Below are 23574 nucleotides of genomic sequence, written 5' to 3' on the forward strand. Positions count from 1 at the left end.
CCTGCCTCAGCCTCCCAAGTAGCTGGGATTACAGGCATGCACCACCACACCCGGCTAATTTTGTATTTTTATGTATTTACGTTGGTCAGCCTGGTCTTGAAATCCCGAGCTCACGTGATCCACCCTCCTCAGCCTCCCAAAGTGTTGGGATTACAGGTATGAGCCACTGTGCCTGGCCATTCAATACCAACTCTTAAACATCAGTTCACTCCATTAAGCCATCAAAGTAAAGCTGAACAAACTAGCAACAAAGATAAAGCAATAGTACTCTTGATGTTATCTGCAAATTGAAGTCATACACCTACTCTTGAAGATGCCCACAGGATGAAGATGTTACTCAAATCACCTGTTACTTGTGATCTATTGCTAGAGCATACCACCTATTATTCACTCTGATGTACTTTTTAGGCATTTCCTAATTAACTTGTAATTAGCAAAATAGGATTAAATTGATGAGTTAGCTGCAACATTTTTTTTTTGTTTTTTTGATACGGAGTCTCACTCTGTTGCCCAGACTGGAGTGCAGTGGTGCAATGTTGGCTCACTGCAACATCAGCCTCCCAAGGAGCTGGGATTACAGGCGCTCGCCACCACACCCAGCTAATTTTTGTATTTTTAGTAGAGATAGGGTTTCACCATATTGGCCAGGCTGGTCTCGAACTCCTGACCACAGGTGATCTGACCGCCAGCCTCCCAAAGTGCTAGGATTACAGGCATGAGCCACTGAGCCCAGCTAACTGCAACATCTTAAGTAGAACATTAAATTTTGTCATTAATAACTGCTGAAAGACCCTAGGACAACAGACAGACACGTCACCAAGCCTAGCATGCCTGGGTACCCACCAGATCTTCGGCACTGATGGGCTCTCCTTTCTTACTGGATGCCACCACCATTTTGCCCAGTCTTTCTCTCATGTCTTCTAGAGAAGTGGTGAGAGCCAGGACAGCCATAATTTCACTGGCCACAGAGATATCAAACTGGGCCTGTGGGACAGGAAAAGAAACAATAGCAAAAACTTTGTGTTAAACCAGAAGAATGTTCGAGTCCTTGATGGTAGCAAAAGGAGAAAAAAAAGTTTGAACTGCAAAAGTTATCCTTTTTTACATCTCAGGCTTAAACAAAAAGCTTAAAAGGATAGGATAATAGAATACTACCCAAAATACTTAATGAAAATAACCTTCTAAGAGCAAAGAAATTTTAATTAATTATTCCAAGACCCTGAGTTGTCTTTTTTGAGACAGAGTCTCATTCTGTCGCCCAAGCTGGAGTACAGTGGCACAATCTTGCCTCACTGCAACCTCTACCTCCTGGGTCCGGGCAATTCTCATGCCTCAGCCTCCCAAGCAGCTGGGATTACAGGCACATGCCACCATGCCCAGCTAATTTTTGTATTTTTTCAGTAGAGACAGGGTTTCACCATGTTGGCCAGACTGGTCTTGAAATCCTGACCTCAAGTGAGCCACCGACCTTGGCCTCTCAAAGTGCTGGGATTACAGCGGGAGCCACCGTGCCCAGCCTTGAGTCGTAAATTTTTTTAAATAAATGTTCCAGTAGGACCAAAAAGCTATTGTTTTATCCCTGTGAAGGCTGCTTATAATGCACTTATTGTTTCCTTCATATACGAGGGAACAACATGGTACCTCTCAGTACCTCATGGTACTGTATATCAAGGAGATATACAGTGAAATGGCTACAAAAAAGAAGCAATTTTAATCAATTTCTATGTAAGGATATTCACTTCGGGCTCTCCACCTCCAGGAAAAAATCCTGGGGGAAAAATACACAGGTGACACATGGGATTTATTGCAAAAGCTGTCAGGAGTGCTCAATGCCACACACCTACTCACTTCCATTTTAAAAGGGAGAAGGCAGAACAACACCTGGCAGTATCAATCGTATGAGAGAGGATGGAGGAGGAGAGAAGCAGCAAGATCTACTGCCTCTGAACTAATTTCCTTGGAAAGGGACAAGTTATTACCGTCCGTGTGTGACCTTTCTCCGTTGGAGCCTGGCCAATTGTGATCTTCCTCAGGAATCTATCATTGGTATCCAACACTACAGCAGACAGGCAAGATATAGAACAATTTTGAGTAAAAGGACCACAAAGTTAAAGGAAACAGCAGAGTTTTAAAGCAATAAGTCTAATTTAACGATTGTCTATCAATATTTAACTTCAAATTTGATAGCAAAGCTAGAATATGTGTTAAAGTTAAGAAATCATGTTCATATACCATAAATACACAGGACTTATTTTTAAAGCAAAGGAATGTGGGGTGGCTTGGTCTTATTCCATCTAGAGAACAAACAGTTAACTAGAAATCTGGAATCTATTTTAAAGCATATTCCATATTATAAGAAAAACAGAGCAGTCTACATTTTTTTTCAAAAGGCTGAGGTTTGTGTTGTTGTTCTGTGGGATGATGACTCACTGACTTTCCACCACCCTAAGAAACATATAAGCCATAAAATCAGGGCAAGTGCAAATATCTTCTGAAACATGCTGGGTGCCAGGCGTGGTCTGAAAATTTAGGAAATGTAGCACACTTAGAAGAGATAATTTCTATTCTGATGACAGAATATCTATTCAATCGTATAACCACGGAAAACGTGGCAAAGCTCAAGCAACTAACCAACTAATGACCTCCCAGGACTAACTACTGTTAACATTTTAGCGTACCCTCCATTCTGGTTTTTTGTATGTGTAGTGTAATAGGAAATATATTTGACCTTTGTCATGGGTTCCTGACACAAGGCTCATAGAGCTCTTGGAATTCCAAGTGTGATAGAAATGTCTTGTTATTCATAACAAACTCCTTTTGATCACACCTGAGTTTACACTAATAAGTGACTTATGGTAGGTCTCCAAGACAGTCTCCGGAAAGGGCTGGTCACCAAAAAGACCAAGTGATTAGAGGACTGGAACTTTCAGTCTCATCCACCACCCTCTGGGTTAGGTGTTAGGGGATGGAGACTAAGTTGTATAAAACTCTTGAACAACATGAATTGATGAGCCTCTGGGCTGGTGAACACATCCAGGTGCTGGGTGAGTGAGGCACCCTACCCTTCTCTTCCATCTGGTTGTTCTGAGTTGTATCCTTTATAATAAACCATAAACACGACTGAAATGCTTCCTCAAGTTCTGTGAGTCATTCTAGCAAATGAACCTGAGCAGGGGGTCGTGGGCAGCCTCCAGTTTTATAACCAGTTGGTCAAAAGCACAGGTGACAACCTGGACTTGGATACGTGTCTGAAGCAGGGGCAGTCTTGTGGGATCTGCACCCGACAGTGTCACAACTGAATTAACTCAGAGGATACTCGGTCAGTATCCAACAGAGAATTGAATTGTTGTGGGAGAGAAAAACTACCCATCTGGTGTCAGAGTGAAGTACTGAGAGTACTGTGAGTATAGAGAGGAAACAGGAGTTGCCATTTCAGTATCAAATGCCAAACAGTATCAAAGAAACACAAAATGAAATTGATCCATATTTTTATTAATATCATCATTGCTGGTGGCTGAGTATGTTTTGGAAGAGAGTTTTTCATCTTAGATACTGGTGAAGAAGTAAGAGAATATGAGAAGCTCAGAGTACAAATTTGCCTATATATTTTGTGGAATTTTTTTCTTTCAAGATGTTTTCTATTTCAAAATTAAAATAACTTCAAAGTAAAGAAAAAAAAACATAAAATGAACAACAAAAAAAACCTGGTTCATACTCTAAATGAGTCAAGGAGAAGCATTTAGCCAAATTATTTTCCACAAAGACTATCACAATACCAAAAGCAGTGTCTTATATAGCAATCAGACACACATATGTACCCCACTTTTGCTGTAATGTGTTGTTAGAGCCAACCCTTATTTTTTAAAAGAAAAAGTATCAAGTTTCATGTAACTAATATTTCTGTAAAACATTAGCCAGTCGATAGGTGTGACTGCCTCTACTTTCTTAGAAAGCATGAATGAGACGCGAAACAAAGGAAAAGTAAATTAGATGCTAAATTTTCAAAATGGACCTTTAGCTTATTCCTTATAAAATATTACACCTTTTATCTAAAGCTATTAAAGCAAAGGAAGAGAAATACCAGTGTCGTTTTAGACGTTAAGAGTGTCATCTTAAAAATGCCATTAGCTAGCAACAGTTATTGAGTCAATGAAAATCACAAAAACATTCAGTAAATTGGCCTTCAGCTGCATTATGCATGAGTAGATGAAGATTCCTTCTCAGCAGTGATACAGAGTAGAAGGTTGCTCTGTTGATTCAAAGTAAAATCTAAGTTACACTAGTTGTGCGCTGAGAAAAGTAACATATGGCAGTGAAGCCAGGCAACCTACTTACTAAATTGGTAAGTGTTTAAACCTTGAAGGCTACCTAATATGTTATAAGAGAATTTAATAAAATGAGGTAAGAAATGATTAAGTAAGCTAGAGAGCTACAGGAAAAATCAAGTCACTTCTGCCACGCAAGAGTTCTGAGAATAAAGGTCACACATGATTCAAAAAGTGATTAAACATAATTTCTCCGCTTCATGACACTAAAATTTTCCATAAAATTAAATTTGTAAAATGTTATTTTTGGTTTAACTACTCTCATTTCAGTCAACACTGAATAGCCAGCAAAATGTTCGACTGACCAAACAAAGAGAGATTTGATGACAGCTAATGAGAAATACTGAGAGAAGTGGCAAGAAAAAGAAATAATGTCACCATCTTGGTCATGTCTTAGCTGGTAAAATACCAGTATGGAAGCTTCTGAGTCTCACATTTTAACAACTCTTCTGGAGGGTGTGGGGTGTGCAATATAGCCAAAACAAACACTGCTTATATCCTGTATATCCTGCTCTGGTACCTCTTTGCCAAGTTATGGTTTCTGGATCAATGTCCAGTCTTGCAAATCGGTTTATCTCATCATCTGTCAGTGTGGTAGGGTCAATCTTCTCAATGCCTAGTCTCTGAAAGGGTAGGAAAATGAAAACATAAAATAAGACAAACAGAAGCATGATAAACGTAAAACAAAAATTTTAATCCCTGTCTCTAAATAGAATCCCCTCTAGGAAATGCAAACCATCTTAAATTCAGAAGGGAAACTGTGAAAGCTGGAGGTTATTTCCTACTGTCATCCTAAAAACAGACATTACAAAAAATTATCTCAAAAATATGTTGAGTTTATTCAGGAATGAGAGATGAGGATTATAACCTGGGATGCCACAAATATGCCTCGTGAGGGAAGAGAAGCTTTTATTAGCAAAGAAGGAAAGCGCGGTGGCTCACGCCTGTAATCCCAGCACTTTGGGAGGCTGAGACAGGAAGATCAACTGAGGTCAGGAATTCGAGACCAGCCTGGCCAACATGGTGAAACCCCGTCTCTAGTAAAAATACAAAAATTAGCTGGGCATAGTGGTGGGCACCTGTAATCCTAGCTACTCAGGAGGCTGGGGCAGGAGAATTTCTTGAACCCAGGAGGCAGAGTTTGCAGTGAACCGAGATTGCACCACTGCACTCCAGCCTGGGCAACAGAGTGAGACTCCACCTCAAAAAAAAAAAAAAAAAAGGCGGGGGAGAGTTTTATGTAGTCTGCTTAGAAACAGAGTTCAGGTCCAGGCTGCAATGAGCCATGGTTGTACCCCTGCACTACAGCCTGGGTGACAGAGCAAGACCCTGTCTCAAAAGCAAAACAAAACAACAACAAAAAACAGAATTCATTGCTGCCAGAAGGTGAAAGCCAGAGTTGTCAATTCATTGGTGCAGATATTATTGGATAAATGTCCTTTCAAGAGCATCTTATCTGAATTACTGCCATCCTAAAGAATGTCTAGTGATAAGTCTTGTCATGGAAACATAGCTATACATGTGAAATGTGCAAGCCATGCAAAGCAGGAGATGTGTGAAGCACGTGAAGGGATTTCTTGTGGGGTTTTATAAAGTCCTTGGAAACAATTTTGTTTTTTTGTTTTTTTTTTTGAGACAAGGCCTCACTCTATCAATTAGGCTGGATTCTAGTGGCCCAATCATAGCTCACTGCAACCTTGAACTTCTGGGTTCAAGGGATGCTCCTGCCTTCTTAGCCTCCAGAGTAGCTGGGTATAACTACAGATACATGCTACCACACCTGACTCATTTTTTAAATTTTTTGTAGAGATGGGGTTTTGCTTTGTTGCTCAGGCTGGTTTTGAACTCCTGGGCTCAAGTCATCCTCCTGCCTTGCCCTCCCAAATTGCTGGGATTACAGGCCTTGCAAACAGTTCTTATCATAGACACGTAAGTATGAGCCTCCACTTCTTTGTGCCTCCCAGCTATTTTTGGTGGGTCTGACAAAACTGATTTTCTCCCAGTATCTGCAACTTTCACATTACTCGCACAAGTATTATTAACATGTTTGTCCCTATAACTGAGCACCAGAAGTATTTCCCTAGGCCTAGACCTAAATAATCATAGAATCACAGTGGCCAAGAAGTGTTGTAAAACACATATGCACTTCCTAATTTACCAAACCCATTTTTTTGTTTGTTTGTTTTTGAGACAGTATCACTCTGTCACCTAGGCTAGAATGCAGCGGTGCATCCTCAGCTCACTGCAACCTCTACCTCCCAGGTTCAAGCGATTCTCTTGCCTCAGCCTCCCCAGTAGCTGAGGTTATAAGACAGCGCCACCATGCCGGCTAATTTTTTTTGTATTTTTAGTAGAGACAGGGTTTCACCATGTTGGTTAGGCTGGTCTTGAAATCCCGAACGCCAATGATCTGCCCACCTCAGCCTCCCAAAGTCTTGGGATTACAGGCATGAGCCACCACACCTGGCCCAAACCCAAATTATTTAAAGAAAGCCAATTTTGCAAAGTGCAAAGCTTTTTCAATCAGACAATTGAGAATAATTCAAATGAAATTTTAGGGAGGGCAGAAATAAATATCAATCAATAAAAATTAATATAAATCACTTTTCCATGCTTTTTATGTAGTAAAAGTACTGACTTCTGTCTGTTCCCAAAGGCACCAAAAGGGTTTTTATTTTCCTACTCACAGAGTTTGGGAATTTTACACATTTATGGTATATACCCAGATCACATCCTGAAATGAAAAAAAAAATGCTTCTACAACATGTTAGCCTTTTCTTCTAACTCATGGTAGTTCCGAGTGAACCCAGCAAGCCTCACTTTCTCCATAGTTTCTTTCCTTTGTTTTTTTTTTTTTTTTTTTGAGATGGAGTCTCACTCTGTCACCCACGCTGTAGTGCAATGGCACGATGTCGGCTTACTACAACCTCCACCTCCTGGGATCAAGCAATTCTCCTGCCTCAGCCTCCACAGTAGCTGGAATTACAGGCATCCAGTAGCTGGTATTACAGGCATCCGCCACCACACCCAGCTGATTTGTTTTGTATTTTTAGGAGACAGGTTTCACTATGTTGGCCAGGCTGGTCTCGAACTCCTGACCTCAGGTGATCCACTCGCCTCAGCCTTCCAAAGTGCTGGGATTACAGTTGTGAGCCACTGCACCAGCCTTTAGTTTCTTTCCCTAAATTTTTAATTTTTCTTCTTGAGACAAGGTCTGTTGCTCAGGCTGGAATGCAGCTGGTATGATCTCAGTTCATGACAGACTTAACTTACTGAGCTTAGGTGATCCTCCAACCTGAGCTTCCCAAGTAGATGGGACTACAGGCGTGTGCCACCACACCTGGCTAATTTTTGTATTTTTTGTAGAGACAGGGTTTTACCATGTTGCCCAGGCTGGTCTCAAACTCCTGGACTCAAGCAATCCACCTGCCTCAGTCTCCAAAATGCTGGGATTACAGCCTCGTAATAAATGATATGTGCTGCTTATCATCAACAATGGTTCTGGCTGCATGAGCCACCGCACAGGGCCCAGAACTACTCTTGATACTAAGCAGCACATACCATTTACTGAATGCTTACACATGCCATGCTGTTTAAAGATACATAAAATTCCTTTCCTTCTTCAATAAAATTATACATAAATATATATTGAAATTTTATTTTTAGAACTCTCTGTGGGCCCAGTGCAGTGGCTCATGCCCATAATCCCAGCACTTTGGGAGGCCAAGATGGGAGAATCACGTGAGTCCAGGAGTTCAAGACCAGCCTGGGCAAGATGATGAAACCCTGTCTATGTTAAAAAAAAAAAAAAAATCTTCAAAAATTAGCCAGGCATGGTGGCATGCACCTGTAGTCCCAGCTATCTGGGAGGCTAAGGCAGGAAGATCACTTGAGCCCAGGAAGTGGAGGCAGCAGTAAGCTATGATTATGCTACTAAACTGCAGCTGGGGTGACAGAGTGAGACCTCATCTCTTAAAAAAAAAAAAAAAGCTGGGATTACAGTGGCTCATGCATGTAATCCCAGCACTTTGGTATGCAAAGGTTGGCAGATCGTTTGAGCCCAGTAGCTTGAGACCAACCAGCCTGGGCAACACAGCAAAACCTAATCTGTATAAAATGTATATATCAGGGCATGCTGGTGCTTTGCTGTAGTCTCACCTATCCAGATGGCTGAGGTGGGAAAATCGCTTGAGCCCTGGAGTCAAGGCTGCAGTGAGCTGTGATTGCACCACTACACTGCAGTCTGGGTGACAGAATAAGACCTTGTCTCAAAAACATAAATAAACAAGTCGGGCACAGTGGCTTACATCTATAATCCCAGCATTTTAGGAGGCCATGGGGGGTGGGGATCACCTGAGGTCAGGAGTTGGAGACCAGCCTAGTCAACATGCTGAAACCTCATCTCTACTAAAAATACAAAAATTAGCTGGGCATTATGGCAAACACCTGTAATCTCAGCTATTCAGGAGGCTGAGGCAGGAGAGTTGCTTGAACTCGAGAGGTGGAGGTTGCAGTGAGCCAAGATCGCACCATTGCACTCCATCTTGGGTGACAGAGTAAGACTCTGTCATGAATGAATGAATGAATGAATGAATGAATGGATGAATGAGTTTGAGACCAGCCTGACAACATAGCAAGACATGGTCTCTACAAAAAATAAAATAAGAAATTAGCCAGGTGTGGTGGTGTGTGCGCCTGTAGTCCCAGCTGCTCAGGAGGCTAACGTGAGAGGATTGCTTTGAGCCTGGCAGGTGGAAGCTATAGTGAGCTGTGATTGTGCCTCTGCACTCCAGCCTTAGTGGCATAGAGAGACCCTGTCTCAGAAAACATAAAACAAAACACCTCTCTTTTGCTATTCCTTAATGGTCAACCCTCCCCTTCAACCATAACCTTTAGCATCTATTGATCTGTTCTCCAGCACTATAATTTTCTTTCTTTTATTTTGAGAATATCATATAAATGGAAGCAGGCAATATGGAAGCTTTTGAGACTGGCTTCTCTCACCCAGCATAATGCCACTGACATTCATCCAAGTTGTTGCTTGTATCAATAGCTCATTTATTTTTATTGTATGGAAGTACAAGTTTGTTTATTTAATCATCCACTGGAAGACATTTAGATTAGTCCCAGTTTTTGGAGATTATTAATAGTGCTGCTAAAAACATTAATGTACAGATTTTAATATGAACACAGTTTTTATTTCGGGTAAGATTTCTGGGTCAGGCGGTATGGTGTATGCTTACTAACTATATATTTGTTATAGAAATTCAAATAAAATATAAATGTAATCATGCTTTTAACTCTAACATAGACCTTATCTATTCAGGGCAAGGCAAGTATTGTTTTACAGGTAAATAAACAGAGAAACAAGTTATTTAACAAATTTGCTTAGAGTCCCAATGATGTAAACTCCAAAGGCTGCTATGCTGCCACAATGGCATCCTGACTCTTGTTCATGTTATAAAGGAAGTGTCAATTTTCTTCTTAGCTGAGGGCAAGCTGTCAGTGTTCTATTTATTCCAGACTAGCCACTTCTAATCTATAAATGAGAAATAACCTCTACCATTAATCTTTGCTAAGTATATCGTAACTTTAAGACTATAATTACTGATGTAACTTGATACAAAATAGGCTACTCCAAGGAGACTTTTATGTCCTAGTCAATAATCAGATTCCAGATTCCACACAGTATAAAAAATCTAGAAGGAAAAAGCTTACCTTTAACCTTCGGATTTGGATATCAGAGAACTTTCTCACTCCATTTACTGATGGCACCAAACGATTAAAGAGAGCCTTAAAGAAAAAAAGGGGCTTTAAGATGAGAGGAACCCCATTGCTTTGCTACCTGCATCCTCAGCACCCAAGAAACCAACATCAGTACTTTCAAAAGTGCTCAATGGGATTCAAGGGGCTTTGGCATCCTACCTTGTCTGTCTGGGTCAGTTCATGAAATATCCGAGCATCAATGGCTGCAGCAACGAGGTTATTAGCTGCAGTGATGGCATGGATGTCACCTGTGAGGTGGAGATTAAACTACAAAAGAACAGAAACCACATTAGTCTCCCAGCTGCTCTGTATCTTTCCAACTTTCATTCTATTGCAAAGCTCAATCCCTATTTTAAAGCCAATGAAATACTGATGGTTTGGAGATCAAAAAGTCCAAGATGGTGCCAACGGAGGAAGAAGAAAAAAAGGAAAGAAAAAGTGAAACAATATCGGCCGGACGTGGTGGCTCACGCCTATAATCCAAGCACTTTGGAGGCCAAGGCCAGCGGATGACCTGAGGTCAGGAATTCAAGACCAGCCTGACCAACATGGTGAAACCCTATCTTAAAAAAAAAAAAGAAAAAGAAAAAGTGAAATATTGATGGCAGCCCAGCTAGTAGACAAACACCCAATATAGGGAGTTCCTGAAAACAGATGACTGGCTGGGCACGTTGGCTCGCAACTGTAATACCAGCACTTTGGGAGGCTGAGGCAGGCGGATCACTTGAGGAGTTCAAGACCACCCTAGGCAACATGGTGAAACCCTGTCTCTACTAAAAACACAAAAATTAGCCAAGTGTGATGGTGCACACCTGTAATCCCAGCTACTTGGGAGGCTGAGGCAGGAGAACATGGGAGGTGAAGATTGCAGTGACCCAAGATCACACCACTGCACTCCAGCCTGGGTGACAGAGAGAAACTCTGTCTCAAAAAGAAAAGAAAGAAAAAGAAAACATAAATAACCAAATTATCTGTCCCCAGAAGAATCTCCTCCCAAATACAGAACGTGCAGTTTTTCCAAAATGAGATGTCCAGAGACCACAAACACCACGCCACAGGATCAACAGCGCAACACTGGGTTACTGAGGACACTTTGAAACAGCGAAGAGGAGTATACCGGAGCAGCACCAGCCCTATGTCTACGCATGGTTCCCTTTTCTGCAGTTACTACCCTGAATTCCTTGTGTGTTGGTACTTTCCAATACCATGTAACATTTGGTCAGTTGTTTATAATGATCATTAACACTGAAAGCCAAAGTTTGAAACCAAGCTGTGTCACAAGTCTGCAAATTAAGACGTTTTCCCCCTAGGTGTTGCTTCTGCTTAGAAACAAGTCATCTGTCTAAGAGCTGTACAAAAAAGGCTAATCTCCGGAAAGAAAAAAAAACTATAATAAAGGATCTAAGCTGGGTGTGGTGGCCCATGCCTGTAATCTCAGCGGGAGGCCAAGGCGGGCAGATCAAGAAGTCAAGCGTTCAAGACCAGCCTGGCCAATATGGTGAAACCCCGTCTGTACTAAAAATACAAAAATTACAGGTGGCATGTACCTGTAATCCCAGCTACTCAGGAGGCTGAGGCAGGGGAATTGCTTGTACCCAGGAGGCGGAGGTTGCAGTGGGCCAAGATTGCACCATTGCACTCCAGCTCTGGGCGACATGGCGAGACTCCGTCTCAGGGAGGATGGGGGATGGGGAAAATCAGTCAAATCCCAGAATACTTTACCTCTTCCATAGGAATGACCTGGGAGTAGCCGCCTCCTGCAGCGCCACCTAGGGGACAGGTCAAGAGTAGGGACTCAGTTAAGCATGCCTCTCGAATGACTTAGAAATCAAATACATGCAAATGGATTTTCGTAACTAGTAAGCACATTTATTTATTTACTTTTTATGATTATTTGGACAGTTTTGATCAAGTGTTTTCTAATGCTAAATAGTCTCTCAATTGATATCTAAGTTTAAATGACAAAACCATGAACACATATATACCTACTCATTATCTTTAGAAATAGGTTCCTTGTGGTTACCAGCATTTGTTAAAAGACCCAGCTGACAGTTACATAAAGGCAAACCTGTTCAATTTCCTACTCTTATGAAGCTACTTTGGCTTTTAAAACAGAAATATTTAAAATACATACACCCACAAAAAAGACTACAATTTTTCCTAAATAATGTTTCCTAAATAGATATAAATAGATTAGGCTGTTAGAAGGCAACCTAATTGCTAGATTTTTGCTGGCCTGTTTGGATTACAGGTTGAGTATCCCTTATTTAAAATGCTTGGGACCAGAAGTGTTTTAGATTTGGGTTTTTGTTCTCCAGATTTTAGAATATTTGCATCATACTGATCAAGCATCCCAAATCCTGAATTTAAAAATCTGAAATGCTCCAATGAGTCTGTCCTTTGACCATCATGTCAGCACTCAAAAAGTTTAGGATTTTGGAGCCTTTCCAATTTCAGATTTCTGATGCTCAACCTGTATTAACCAAAAGCCAGTTGAAAATGTCCAGGTCACCAAGCATGGTTGTAATCCTAGCCTGGGAGATCAGGGCTACAGTGAGTTATGATCATGCCACTGAACTCCAGCCTGGGCGGCAGAGCAAGACCCTATCTCAAAAAAAAAAAAAAAAAAAAAAAAAAAAAGTCCATGTTACTACATTATTAGTGCAATAAATGTAAATCATATATATATATGTATATATATATTAGAGTCTCATACTGTTGCACAGCCTGGAGGGTGGTGGGCTGGGATTACAAGCACACACCATGTCTGGCTGATTTTGTGTTTTTAATGGAGATGGGGTTTGCCATGTTGGCCTGGCTGGTTTCAAACTCCTGGCCTCAAGGGATCCACCCACCTCGTCCTCCCAAAGTGCTAGGATTGCAGGTGTGAGCCACTGCACCCAGTCCAGTGATATATTAGTATGTATTTTGTTTTTGTGAGGCAGACAGCATGCAGTGAGGCAATTTGCAATAAGAGTAAAAGAAAAATAATGGGTTCAACAAGCAGAACAAGGAATAGCTCATGATGAAGTTGAAAGGGGGTTGTTATGACAAGCTCAAGAGCAGAACTAAATGAGTACATTTATAAAACAGGTGGAAGGGTAGGCCGGGCACAGTGGCTCATACCTATAATCCAGCACTTTGGGAGGCCAAGGCAGGCAGATCATGAGGTCAGGAGTTCAAGACCAACCTGGCCAACATAGTGAAACCCCATCTCTACTAAAAACACAAAAATTAGCCAGGCATGGTGCACATGCCCATAGTCTCAGCTACTCGGAAGGCTGAGGCAGGAAAATCACTTGAAACCGGGAGGCGGAAGTTGCAGTGAGCCAAGATCATGACACTGTACTCTAGCCTGGCCAACATAGTGGCCAGGCTAAATAAATAAATACATAAATAAATAAAATAAGTGGAAGGGTGAAGGTGTACCCGGTGTCAACATTTGCAGTAATTGCTAGAACAAGCAGAATGTGATACCCTGTCACCAAGCAGAGAAAGCTAACTCTAAGAACCTATCATAATTAATAAAAATTACTTTAATTAAGATAGCAGCTGGATGTGGTGGCTCATGCCTATAGTCCTAGCAATTTGGAAGACTGAGACAGGTCGATGACTTGAGATCAGAAGTTCAAGACCACATGGCCAAAATGGGGAAACCCCATCTCTACCAAAAATACAAAAAGTAGCCAGGTGTGGTGTGGTGGTGCGCACCTGTATTCCCAGCTCCTTGGGAGGCTGAGAAAGGAGAATCTCTTGAACCCAGAAGGTGGAGGTTGCAGTGAGCCAAGATGGCAGGACTGCATTCCAGCCTGGGCAACGGAGCGAGTGAGAACCAGTCTCAAACAAACAAAAAAATTGCATGTATGTAGTACTGCAAAATAAAAATCTCAAGGTAAAGTATGAGTATGGTAGTAGTTTAGAGCTTGAAATCGACATAGAAGAATCACTCTGGTACTTAATACAGGTGCCTTTGACCAAGTCACCTCTGAAGTCCCAGTTGCTGCTATTGTAAAATGGTGACAATACTATCTTGAATTGGATGATAAAATAATATGCTTAGACTGCTCAGCACAATATCTGGCACAAAGCATATACTCCATAAGGGAAGGCTTTTCTTATTCTCAACAGAGTGAAACATCTGTGGGGTTTGTCTCTAGAGTGTCAACAAGATGATCAGTAGCTATAATTACCTTTATTATTACGGTGACAATGGACTATTAGGGTTAAATAAAATCACCTCCAGCTACATATTACAGATCCCAGATAATCCCTGTGTAGTGGCCTACAGTGATAGAGGGAGTTGGGGAGATCCAATGACAGCCTTCATCAAAAGCATGACTATAAGAGGTGTGTGAGAATGACATTCCTGGTGTCCAAATGAGATGAAGACCCCATAAGCATCAGAGGTCGCGTGAGCCTGGGAGGACTGAAGGAGAAGCAGGTGCCCCATCCCCACCCACAATCCTGGCTCACTAGTACCTTTTATTCCAAAGGTGGGGCCCTGAGAAGGCTGTCGCACACATGCAAAGACATTCTGGTAGAGATGGGCACCAAGGGCTTGCACTAGCCCGATTGTTGTCGTGCTTTTTCCTTCTCCCAGGGGCGTTGGAGTTATTCTTCAAGATGAAAGCAAAAGAGAAAAACGTTTACTTAAAGAATTACGTGTATCTGAATCACTAAGTCATACCTAGCAGACCCTAGAGACTGACTCTTAATCTAAAGATTAAGAAAGGCAAAGTCAGGCAAAGCAGTGTATGCCTGTAGTCCCAGCTATATGGAAGGCTGAAGCAAGAGGATTACTTGAACCCAGGAGTTTGAGGCTACAGTAAGCTATGACTATACCACTGCACTCCACCCTGGGCAACAGAGCAAAACCCCATCTCTTAAAGAAAAAGAAAAAAGACAAAAGTCCTGAAAGATATCTTTTTTTTAAGAGTCTTAGTTGTAATCTACAAAAAACTTTAAATTAAAAAAAAAGATTCCTGTATTTTAGCTCTTCTTGCTGTAAGAAGCAAATATACCTTATCTGGTAAAAAGACACGGCTATAATTTTAATTTCTCATTTTATGTTCTCAAAAACTAGCTTTTTTTTTTTTTTTTTTTTTTTTTTGGGGGGGTTTTTTCTTTTTTTTCCCCCGGTGGGGGAGCAATGGGGCCATCTCGGCTCCCCGCAACCTCCGCCTCCCGGGTTCAGGCAATTCTCCTGCCCCAGCCTCCTGAGTCGCTGGGATTACAGGCACGCGCCACCATGCCCAGCTAATTTTTTGTATTTTTAGTAGAGACGGGGTTTCACCATGTTGACCAGGATGGTCTCGATCTCTTGACCTCGTGATCCACCCGCCTCGGCCTCCCACAGTGCTGGGATTACAGGCTTGAGCCACCGCGCCCGGCAAAAACCAGCTTTTTAATATAACTTAGCCCAGCAAGAAAAATGAATGTTTAGTAGATCCATCGAATTAATGAATTTTGGGTTTCAAAAAGATGATTCTATCTTAAGACCAGGTTTTAAAACCGAACTCTTCTACTTACTAGATGGATAACCTTGACCAATTTTCTCATCTATGATTATAATCTATTCTTACCTACCTCTCAGGATTGCTTTAAGGATCAAATGCGATCAAATACAGATGAAAATGCTAAAATCAAATTAAAGGCACCTCTACATACATGTGCCAAGTGCAAATGCAACACCTGGTAATAATGATCAGGACTGATACTAAGATTCGATGGCAACATGAATAAAAACCATACCCCTTGCTTATACCCATTACTGGAGATAGTTTAAAAAAAAAAAAACAAAAAAACATACCCAGTCACCACCACATATTTCCCATCAGGCTGGTGCTTCAGGCGTTCTAGTGCTGACAACAGAACTTTGGCCTTTGTTTCACCATATAATTCTACCTCTTCAGACAGCAGACCAATTTCTCGAGCCAGCTTACCAATGGGCTTTGGTTTGCAAGATCGTGATATATCAATGTCACTTTGGAAACAGAAAACTGGTATCAATGTTTATTCATTGAGTTTAAATTAATTCCACACTAGTAGCAAGCCCCTAACCCAACCCCAACCACCGACGGTGCACTAGGAGGGAGCATATGTGTACCCATGGTGTCTGTCAACTAAAAACCAGTAATTCACAAAGTTTTAAATCAGTAAACTTGTGTTTTTACCTTGGAACAGGTGTCTTGAGGTTAAGGTTGTTATACTGAATCATCCACTTTCCTGGCTTAAATTTCTCCAGGAAACGCTTGGCACTCTCTACTGTGCTCTAAACAAAATGAAATAAATGGAACTTAGAAGAGGTAGTTATTAGGCCAGTCGCGGTGGCTCAGACCTGTAATCCCAGCACTTTGTGAGGCCGAGTGGACGGATCACAAAGTCACGAGTTCGAGACCAGCCTGACCAACATGGTGAAACTCCATCTCTACTAAACATACAAAAAAAATTAGCCAGGTGTGGTGGTGGTGTGTGGTGCATGCCTATAATCCCAGCTACTCAGGAGGCTGAGCAGGTGAATTGCTTGAACCCAGGAGGCGGAGTTTGCAGTGAGCTGAGATCGCACCATTGCACTCCAGCCTGGGCAGCCAAGCACGACTTCATATCAAAAAAAAGAAAAAAAAAGAGATGGTTATTTTAACCCTCACCTCATTTCAAGCTCCAGGTCACTCTAGTTCAATCACAAATGAACTGCTTCAGACCCACCTATGACCAAGAGCTTCAGTCTGAGTTAAGAGTCAACAAGCACCTAACACATTGTGGGGCTGCTTGCCTGGCCCCTGTCAGCTGGTGCTCATTAGAAGGGGAAAGCAAACCAAAACAGACCAGGCCAAGCCAGTGTGTTTGCACTTTTCTTCTTTCAAAGTTATTATATCCCAAATGAGACTGGAATTATTCCATCCCTACTTTTTTCTATTAATGTGCCTATTATTTCTCTGTTTTTCTCTTCCGTTCTTCTCAATAGATCCACATCTTTTCTTTACTTCTGAGTAGGTTTTTGATATTTCTACTTGGGGAGAAAAGCAGCAAAACTCAATCAGCTTTTCAGAACAATTAGAGAAACTTTTATTCACAAGTACCTGCATTAACATTGCAACCGTCATGGGCCCTACGCCGCCAGGAACAGGAGTGATGAAGCTGGCCCTCTCTTTGGCCTCGTTGTATGCCACATCACCCACAACTTTTCTCCCATTTGGTTTTGTGTCATCTGGTCAAGGGGGAGAAATCAAAGCCAAGTCTCAGAATCACAATCCTGGTGATCAGTTATGACAAAAACTCAGCAGAATTTTGGGTGTGTTAGTCCCATCAGGCTCCACTGCTTACTTAACTTAAAAGCTATGGAATGACAGGTGTTTGCTATTTCTTAGGGAGAAAATTATTTTACGTGCACAAATTAACAAGACATGTTAAGTGGTTTTTCAGAACCCGGAGAATCCTTTTGCAGTTCCTCAGGTGGCAAATAAAATACCAACTGTTTTTTATTCTTAAAACTAACTACCCAGTATATAACGAGCACCTTTTAAAATGTTAATTTGCCAAAGCCTACAAAGGAAATTTTTTGAGTGCACAAAGCTCCAACTATGTCACAGCTGCCAGATATCGTTTCTACAGCAACTGTCAGCATTTTGTGAGCTCCATGTGTGAGCTGGAGGAACAATTCAACATCCAATTCCAAAGATGCAGCTACTTAAATGTATGCTAAAGGCAAAGAATATAATTACACTTCCCTTAAAAGGACACAAGAACAACTACAAATCTTACCAGCAAAGAATAGCTGCTATTCAAGAGAACAAAACCCAATGATGCATCATTGCTCACTCACACAAAGAACGTCCTACACTTGGCTTCAGTGCACTTCCGGGAGGGGCTGGGGCGGGCCTAGACCTCAAAGCAAGAAGGCTCCCCGGGCTGCATCTGGTAGTTTTAACCGAGTCACCACTTCTCTCTGATCAGATCACCACAAATGAGAGAGGAAGCTCCAGGGTGGAGGGAAGAAGCCAGAATTAAGAGATGAGCTGTAGAATCAGCTCTGTTATTAAAAGTTAGAGCCAGCGTGGTGGCTCATGCCTGTAATCCCAGCATTTTGGGAGGGCAACGCAGGTGGATCACCTGAGGTCAGGAATTCGAGACCAGCCTGGCCAACATGGTGAAACCCCATCTCTACTAAAAATACAAAAATTAGCCAGGCATGGTGGTGCGTGCCTGTAGTCCCACCTCCAGAGGCTAAGGCAGAAGAATTGATTGAACCCGGGAGGTGGAGGTTGCAGTGAGCCAGGATTGCGCCACTGTACTCCAGCCTGGACAACAGGAACAAAACATCACCTCGAGGAAAAAAAAAAAAGTTCTGCAGCTCCTGTGGGCTCCATATTCATCTGAAGTCCAAAATGCAAAGAAGGCTTAACACTACCTATCACAAGCTTGCTGAGGACAAAATGAGAAAATGTATACGGTGAAACTGAAAAAGCAGTCTCCAAACGCAAGAGTTTCTCTTTCCACCACAGATATGTAAGATATTTTTTTATATGGAGTAGAAGGAGCTGGTAAACACAACTCATTGGGATGGTTTCAGGTTTCTAAAAGATTATAAAGAGCAAACTACAACAGAACATTTCCTCTCACAACCCCTAGAGTCATCTCAAAATTCCAAGGAAATATAGACAGAGGTTTGCCCTCTGAACAAGTTTCAGTAGTCTTAAGACTGTAGTTAGCTTGAAATACCCACTGCATCTATTTCTCTGTGTTAATGTTAGTCATTTTAGTTTTTCCATAGATATGAGACACATATCTTTGACTACATGACTAAACGCAGCACTGGATGTGTTCAGTTTTGCTCCTAGACCACACACTATCAGGACTGATGAGACACTGCTAACTGTAAGACATCATCCTATCCACGAAGGACTGCTAACTACGCAGTGCTTCATGGACAGGATGATGTGGTCAGTGGAAAAAGCGACCACTATTCAACCTAAGTATATAACTTCAGTAATGGGCAAATGTTTTGATTATCTACCCCTAGTCCTAGAATTTCTCTTTCCTTGGGAAATTACATGTACAAAATTCCAGCTAAGCCCTGTAAGCTCTTTTACATTTAATTTGGGGACCCTAATAATAGAGGCCAATACAGAAGCAGCTACACTGGATAGGTTGAGACTGGATTGGAGTAGGGTAGGGAATCAGTTCCCTCTTTTTAACCCTTCCAAATAAAACACTACTGATCTGGCCCTTCTCAAATTATCTTTAGTAAGCCAACCGGGAAGAACACTTTTATGTGTTTCTCTGGCCAGTACTTTCTGCCCTGCACTTGAATCTTTAAAAATATTCTTTCTTTGAAAAAGGTATATACACCTTGATTCATTCTTAATGTGGCAAGTGACTTACAATGTTATCCCTGAGTGGATCATGCAAACTATTTAAATAATTGAAGTTATGAACCAAGAAGCAGCTCAGTGGCAGAATATGTTGCTTCCAAAATGAACATTTGCAAATAGCAGTCTTGAGGTCCTGCAGCCCATTTGCTGGTCTGCAACTGAGTGATTCTGCCATCCTTTGGGGGAAACAGTAACACCCAGCTTTATCAGTATCCATTTGCCTATATGCCCAAGATCAGTAAAAACACTGTTGACCAGGAGGGAAGATACTGCTTTGATTTTATCCATATTTTATTGCCTGTGTAAGGAATCAATGTGAACAGGATGGCAAGTTTCATGTTTAAGTCAACATTTCCTACCTATCTGCAAGACTCCAGATCCCCACCCAGGTTTTTCTTCTCCATCTCTCACATCTAATCCAAAAAAAAAAAAAAAAAGCCAAAAGCAGAAATATGATACAGAAGATGCTAGATTTTAAACAGACTGAGCTTGAATGTCATATCGCAAGTATTCAAAGTGAGGAGTTGTAGGAGAGCAATTTCTTTATCGCCTGTTAGATAATTACACTACAAGAAAATGAGTGATCAATTATGAGCTACTGTCTTAAAAGCATGGTAGGGAGAGTGGGAGGGAGGTTAAAAACGGTGAAGGCTTGACAGTGACTAATGTTCCTGGCAGCTCAGTGTCTACATCTGAAACCTGAGATGGGAAGGGAGAAAAAAGACTGTTCTTGCAATAATGCCCTTCAGCAATTCAAGAGATATGAGTGCCAGCGGTCAGATAGCAGGAAGCTGGATGTGGCACCACAGTGACTGCCCGTGAGGAGCTATCTAGGCAGGAGAGCATAGGATGCCACACGAGACACATACAATTAAAAAAATACCATGTTTTATAGGAGAGGAGGGAGGGACAGAAAAAAAAGATCATCCCTGGATAAGGGGAAATCAAACAAGGTTTGGAAGGAGGAACAGACATGACAGAGAGGAGATGGGGAGGAAGCAGCTGAAGGTGACATTGAACCTTATTCAGTTGTGTAGCCCAAGGCCTGGCATTATGCTTGAAACAGTAGTTGCTCAGTTAAAGATTGTTCCTTTCTTGAATCTACGAGGATGTATACAAGTTTTGCTGTATTGTTCTGTGAAGTTTTATGTTTGAAAGAATAGCCCACTCTGGCAGGGCACAGTGGCTCACACCTGTAATCTCAGCACTTTGGGAGGCTGAGGCAGGTGAATCACGAGGTCAGGAGTTCGAGACCAGCCTGGCCAACATGGTGAAAACCCCATCTCTACTAAAAATACAAAAAATTAGCTGAGCTTAGTGGTGGGTGCCTGTAATCCCAGCTACTCAGGAGGCTGACGCAGGAGAATCACTTGAACCTGGGAGGTGGAGGTTGTAGTGAGCTGAGATCACGTCACTGCAATCCAGCCTGGGTGACAGAGTGAGACTCTGTTCTAAAAAAAAAAAAAAAAAAAAATAGCCCTCTCCACTAAAGGATGTAGGTACGGGAACTGCACAGGACAAGGTATGTGTAAGGAAGGGAAAGTGGTCCACTTTACAAGTTGAAGATAGGTATTCAGCATGCACAAGTGAGATAACAGGCCACAGAGGTCACTGAAATTAGTGTGAGGCTAAGGAGTCTGGCAAGTAAGAAGGAAGAGGCTCAGAGGTCCATGCCAGAAGGTGACCATGGCAAGATGAAAGCAGGGGGATAGATCTGAGTGGGAAGCATCCGGAGGGAGGAACACCTGCAAGGAAGTTATTGCAGCCCTTCAGCTGAGAAGGTAACATTCAGTGGTGACACTGAGAACAGAGAAAAAAGAAAACAACTCCTAATATTTAGAGACTGATCCAGTATAGGGAATGCTTGGGAGGGAAACTAAAAGGCTTCAGACCTGCGGGGAGGAAGAATGGTGATACTAACCACAAGACGGGAGTGAGGGATAACCTGAGGATGAGGATGCCAAGTACAGTTGTGGACATGATTAAAAGGCTGGATTTATCCTCTCTGCCTAGTGAAAAACCCAGGTCAAATATCTTCTTTGTAAAGCCCTCCTTTTGGCGGAATGAGTCCCTCTTCTGGACTCTCATAGCACTTTGCAACAACTATACTGTATTTTAAATTCATCCACCAACTTTGCTAAAATAAAGGGTGATCTCTTCATGAAGATAAAGTGATATATCCCTCCTGCCCTCCCTCTCACTTTCTCCCTAGACAGAGTCATCTTGGAAGCTGTATTGGATATGATTAAAATCACAGGCTCTAGGCCGGGCGCGGTGGCTCAAGCCTGTAATCCCAGCACTTTGGGAGGCCGAGGCAGGTGGATCACGAGGTCAAGAGATCGAGACCATCCTGGTCAACATGGTGAAACCCCGTCTCTACTAAAAATACAAAAAATTAGCTGGGCATGGTGGCGCGTGCCTGTAATCCCAGCTACTCAGGAGGCTGAGGCAGGAGAATTGCCTGAACCCGGGAGACGGAGGTTGCGGTGAGCCGAGATCGCGCCATTGCACTCCAGCCTGGGTAACATGAGTGAAACTCCGTCTCAAAAAAAAAAAAAAAAAAAAAAAAAATCACAGGCTCTGACACCAGTCAGACCTGCCTGCAAGTGGCAACTCTTCTTTTTGTTTCGGCAACTCTTCCATCTACTAACTCTGTGCACCCTTGGGCTAGTCAATCTCTGTAAACCTTAGTACTACAAGCATAAAATGGGATGAGGTTCTCTCAGGCTGGATTTGATGGCCTAGACACCATTCTCAACACCAGAAGCCACCTTCCTCCTCCAGCAACACTCACCTGGGACATAATTGATTCCACAATCGATGACTATCGCCCCAGGTTTGATCCACTCCCCTTTAACCAATTCAGGCTGACCAGTTGCAACCACCAGGATGTCACCTTTATTTACCTAGGGGTAGGGGATTTGAACATCAGAAATGAAATAATGAAACACACGTTTAAAAGAAAAAAAAAAGAAATGAAAAGGACATCCCTGAGCTTTGTATTAAATTCTTAACTGTCATAAGCTACTTCATAAAATATTGGGTTAAGGCCTCAAATGCAAGCCACATGCTGTTTCTAACAGCCCTTCACATGCGTGCCCATTTCTATACATGCCAAAACGTGCGCTTTCATCAGGCATTTTGCCTAACAGGGAAATCAGTGTGAACCTGTAAGGTAGAGGAGCAAACAGGCTTGGGGCCCTGGGCGTTATAATGTCCAGACACTGCTCCTTCTACAGCATGTGGGGCTACCACCTTCCACAGAGCACTACTTTGGGGGGATTAAAAGAGAAGCTACTAGGCCTCTCTCCTGCTCTCTCCCCACATTTAAGAGACTGCACTGTCAACAGGCATGTGTGCATGTGTGCATTCTTGGGCTCAGGAATCTGAAGCAGGGATCAAGAACAAGCTGCCACAGATATTACCAGACCAATGCCCACAGCTGCCTCTGGAGCACCTATACTCCGAGGCCACCACTTTTACACACATGGGATCTGGCTGCCAGAGGCCAATCTGAGTGTCTGTACTGCTAATCCCTGTCCACCACGAGGCAGACTAGGGTAGAAAGTACTTGATGAGAGGCCAGGCATGTTGGATCATGTCCCAGTAATCCCAGCACTTTAAGAAGGTGAGGCAAGAGGATCGCTTGAGCCCAGGAGTTTGAGTCCAGCCTGGGCAACACAGTGAGACCCTTATCTCTACAAAAAGTTTGAAAATTAGCCAGGCATGGTGGCACATGCCTATAGTCCCAGCTACTCAGAAGGCTGATGCAGGAGGATCACTTGAGTCCATAAGTGTAAAGCTGTAGTGAGTTCCCTGACGGGCTGCCACTACACTCCTACCTAGGCAACAGGGCAAGACCTTGTCTCTAAAGATATAAGAAAAAGGAAGAGAGAAAGTACACAGAATGAACTCTTTATAACTGGGGCATACTTTTAATTTGACATTTTAAAATTAATTATTTTTATTTATTTATTTTATTATTATTATTTTGAGACAGGGTCTCTGTAGCCCAGGCTGGAATGCAGTGGTGTGATCATGGCTTACTGCAGCCTCGACCTCCTGGGCTCAAGCAGTCCTCTTGCCTCAACCTCCTAAGTAGCTGGGACTAC

At 42.2% G+C, this 23574-nt stretch overlaps 1 protein-coding gene across 2 annotated transcripts in view; it reads right to left on the minus strand.

Annotated features, from left to right (window-relative positions):
• The window catches only part of MTHFD1 (methylenetetrahydrofolate dehydrogenase, cyclohydrolase and formyltetrahydrofolate synthetase 1), a 74067-nt gene that overhangs the window by 20892 nt on the left and 29601 nt on the right, over positions 1–23574 (minus strand). For both annotated transcript variants that reach the window (XM_032246083.1, XM_032246084.1), the window contains exons 8-18: positions 22257–22368; positions 17171–17298; positions 16265–16362; positions 15901–16074; positions 14571–14707; positions 11814–11860; positions 10251–10358; positions 10044–10118; positions 4846–4948; positions 1980–2056; positions 844–984 (exon numbers count right to left, since the gene is read on the minus strand). In XM_032246083.1, the coding sequence (XP_032101974.1) occupies positions 844–984; positions 1980–2056; positions 4846–4948; positions 10044–10118; positions 10251–10358; positions 11814–11860; positions 14571–14707; positions 15901–16074; positions 16265–16362; positions 17171–17298; positions 22257–22368 (1200 nt within the window). The remainder of the gene's footprint in view (positions 1–843; positions 985–1979; positions 2057–4845; positions 4949–10043; positions 10119–10250; positions 10359–11813; positions 11861–14570; positions 14708–15900; positions 16075–16264; positions 16363–17170; positions 17299–22256; positions 22369–23574) is intronic.

Source organism: Sapajus apella, unplaced genomic scaffold (assembly GCF_009761245.1).
Source record: "Sapajus apella isolate SASKATOON/1434 unplaced genomic scaffold, GSC_monkey_1.0 scaffold59, whole genome shotgun sequence".
Classification (NCBI taxonomy): Eukaryota; Metazoa; Chordata; class Mammalia; order Primates; family Cebidae; genus Sapajus; species Sapajus apella.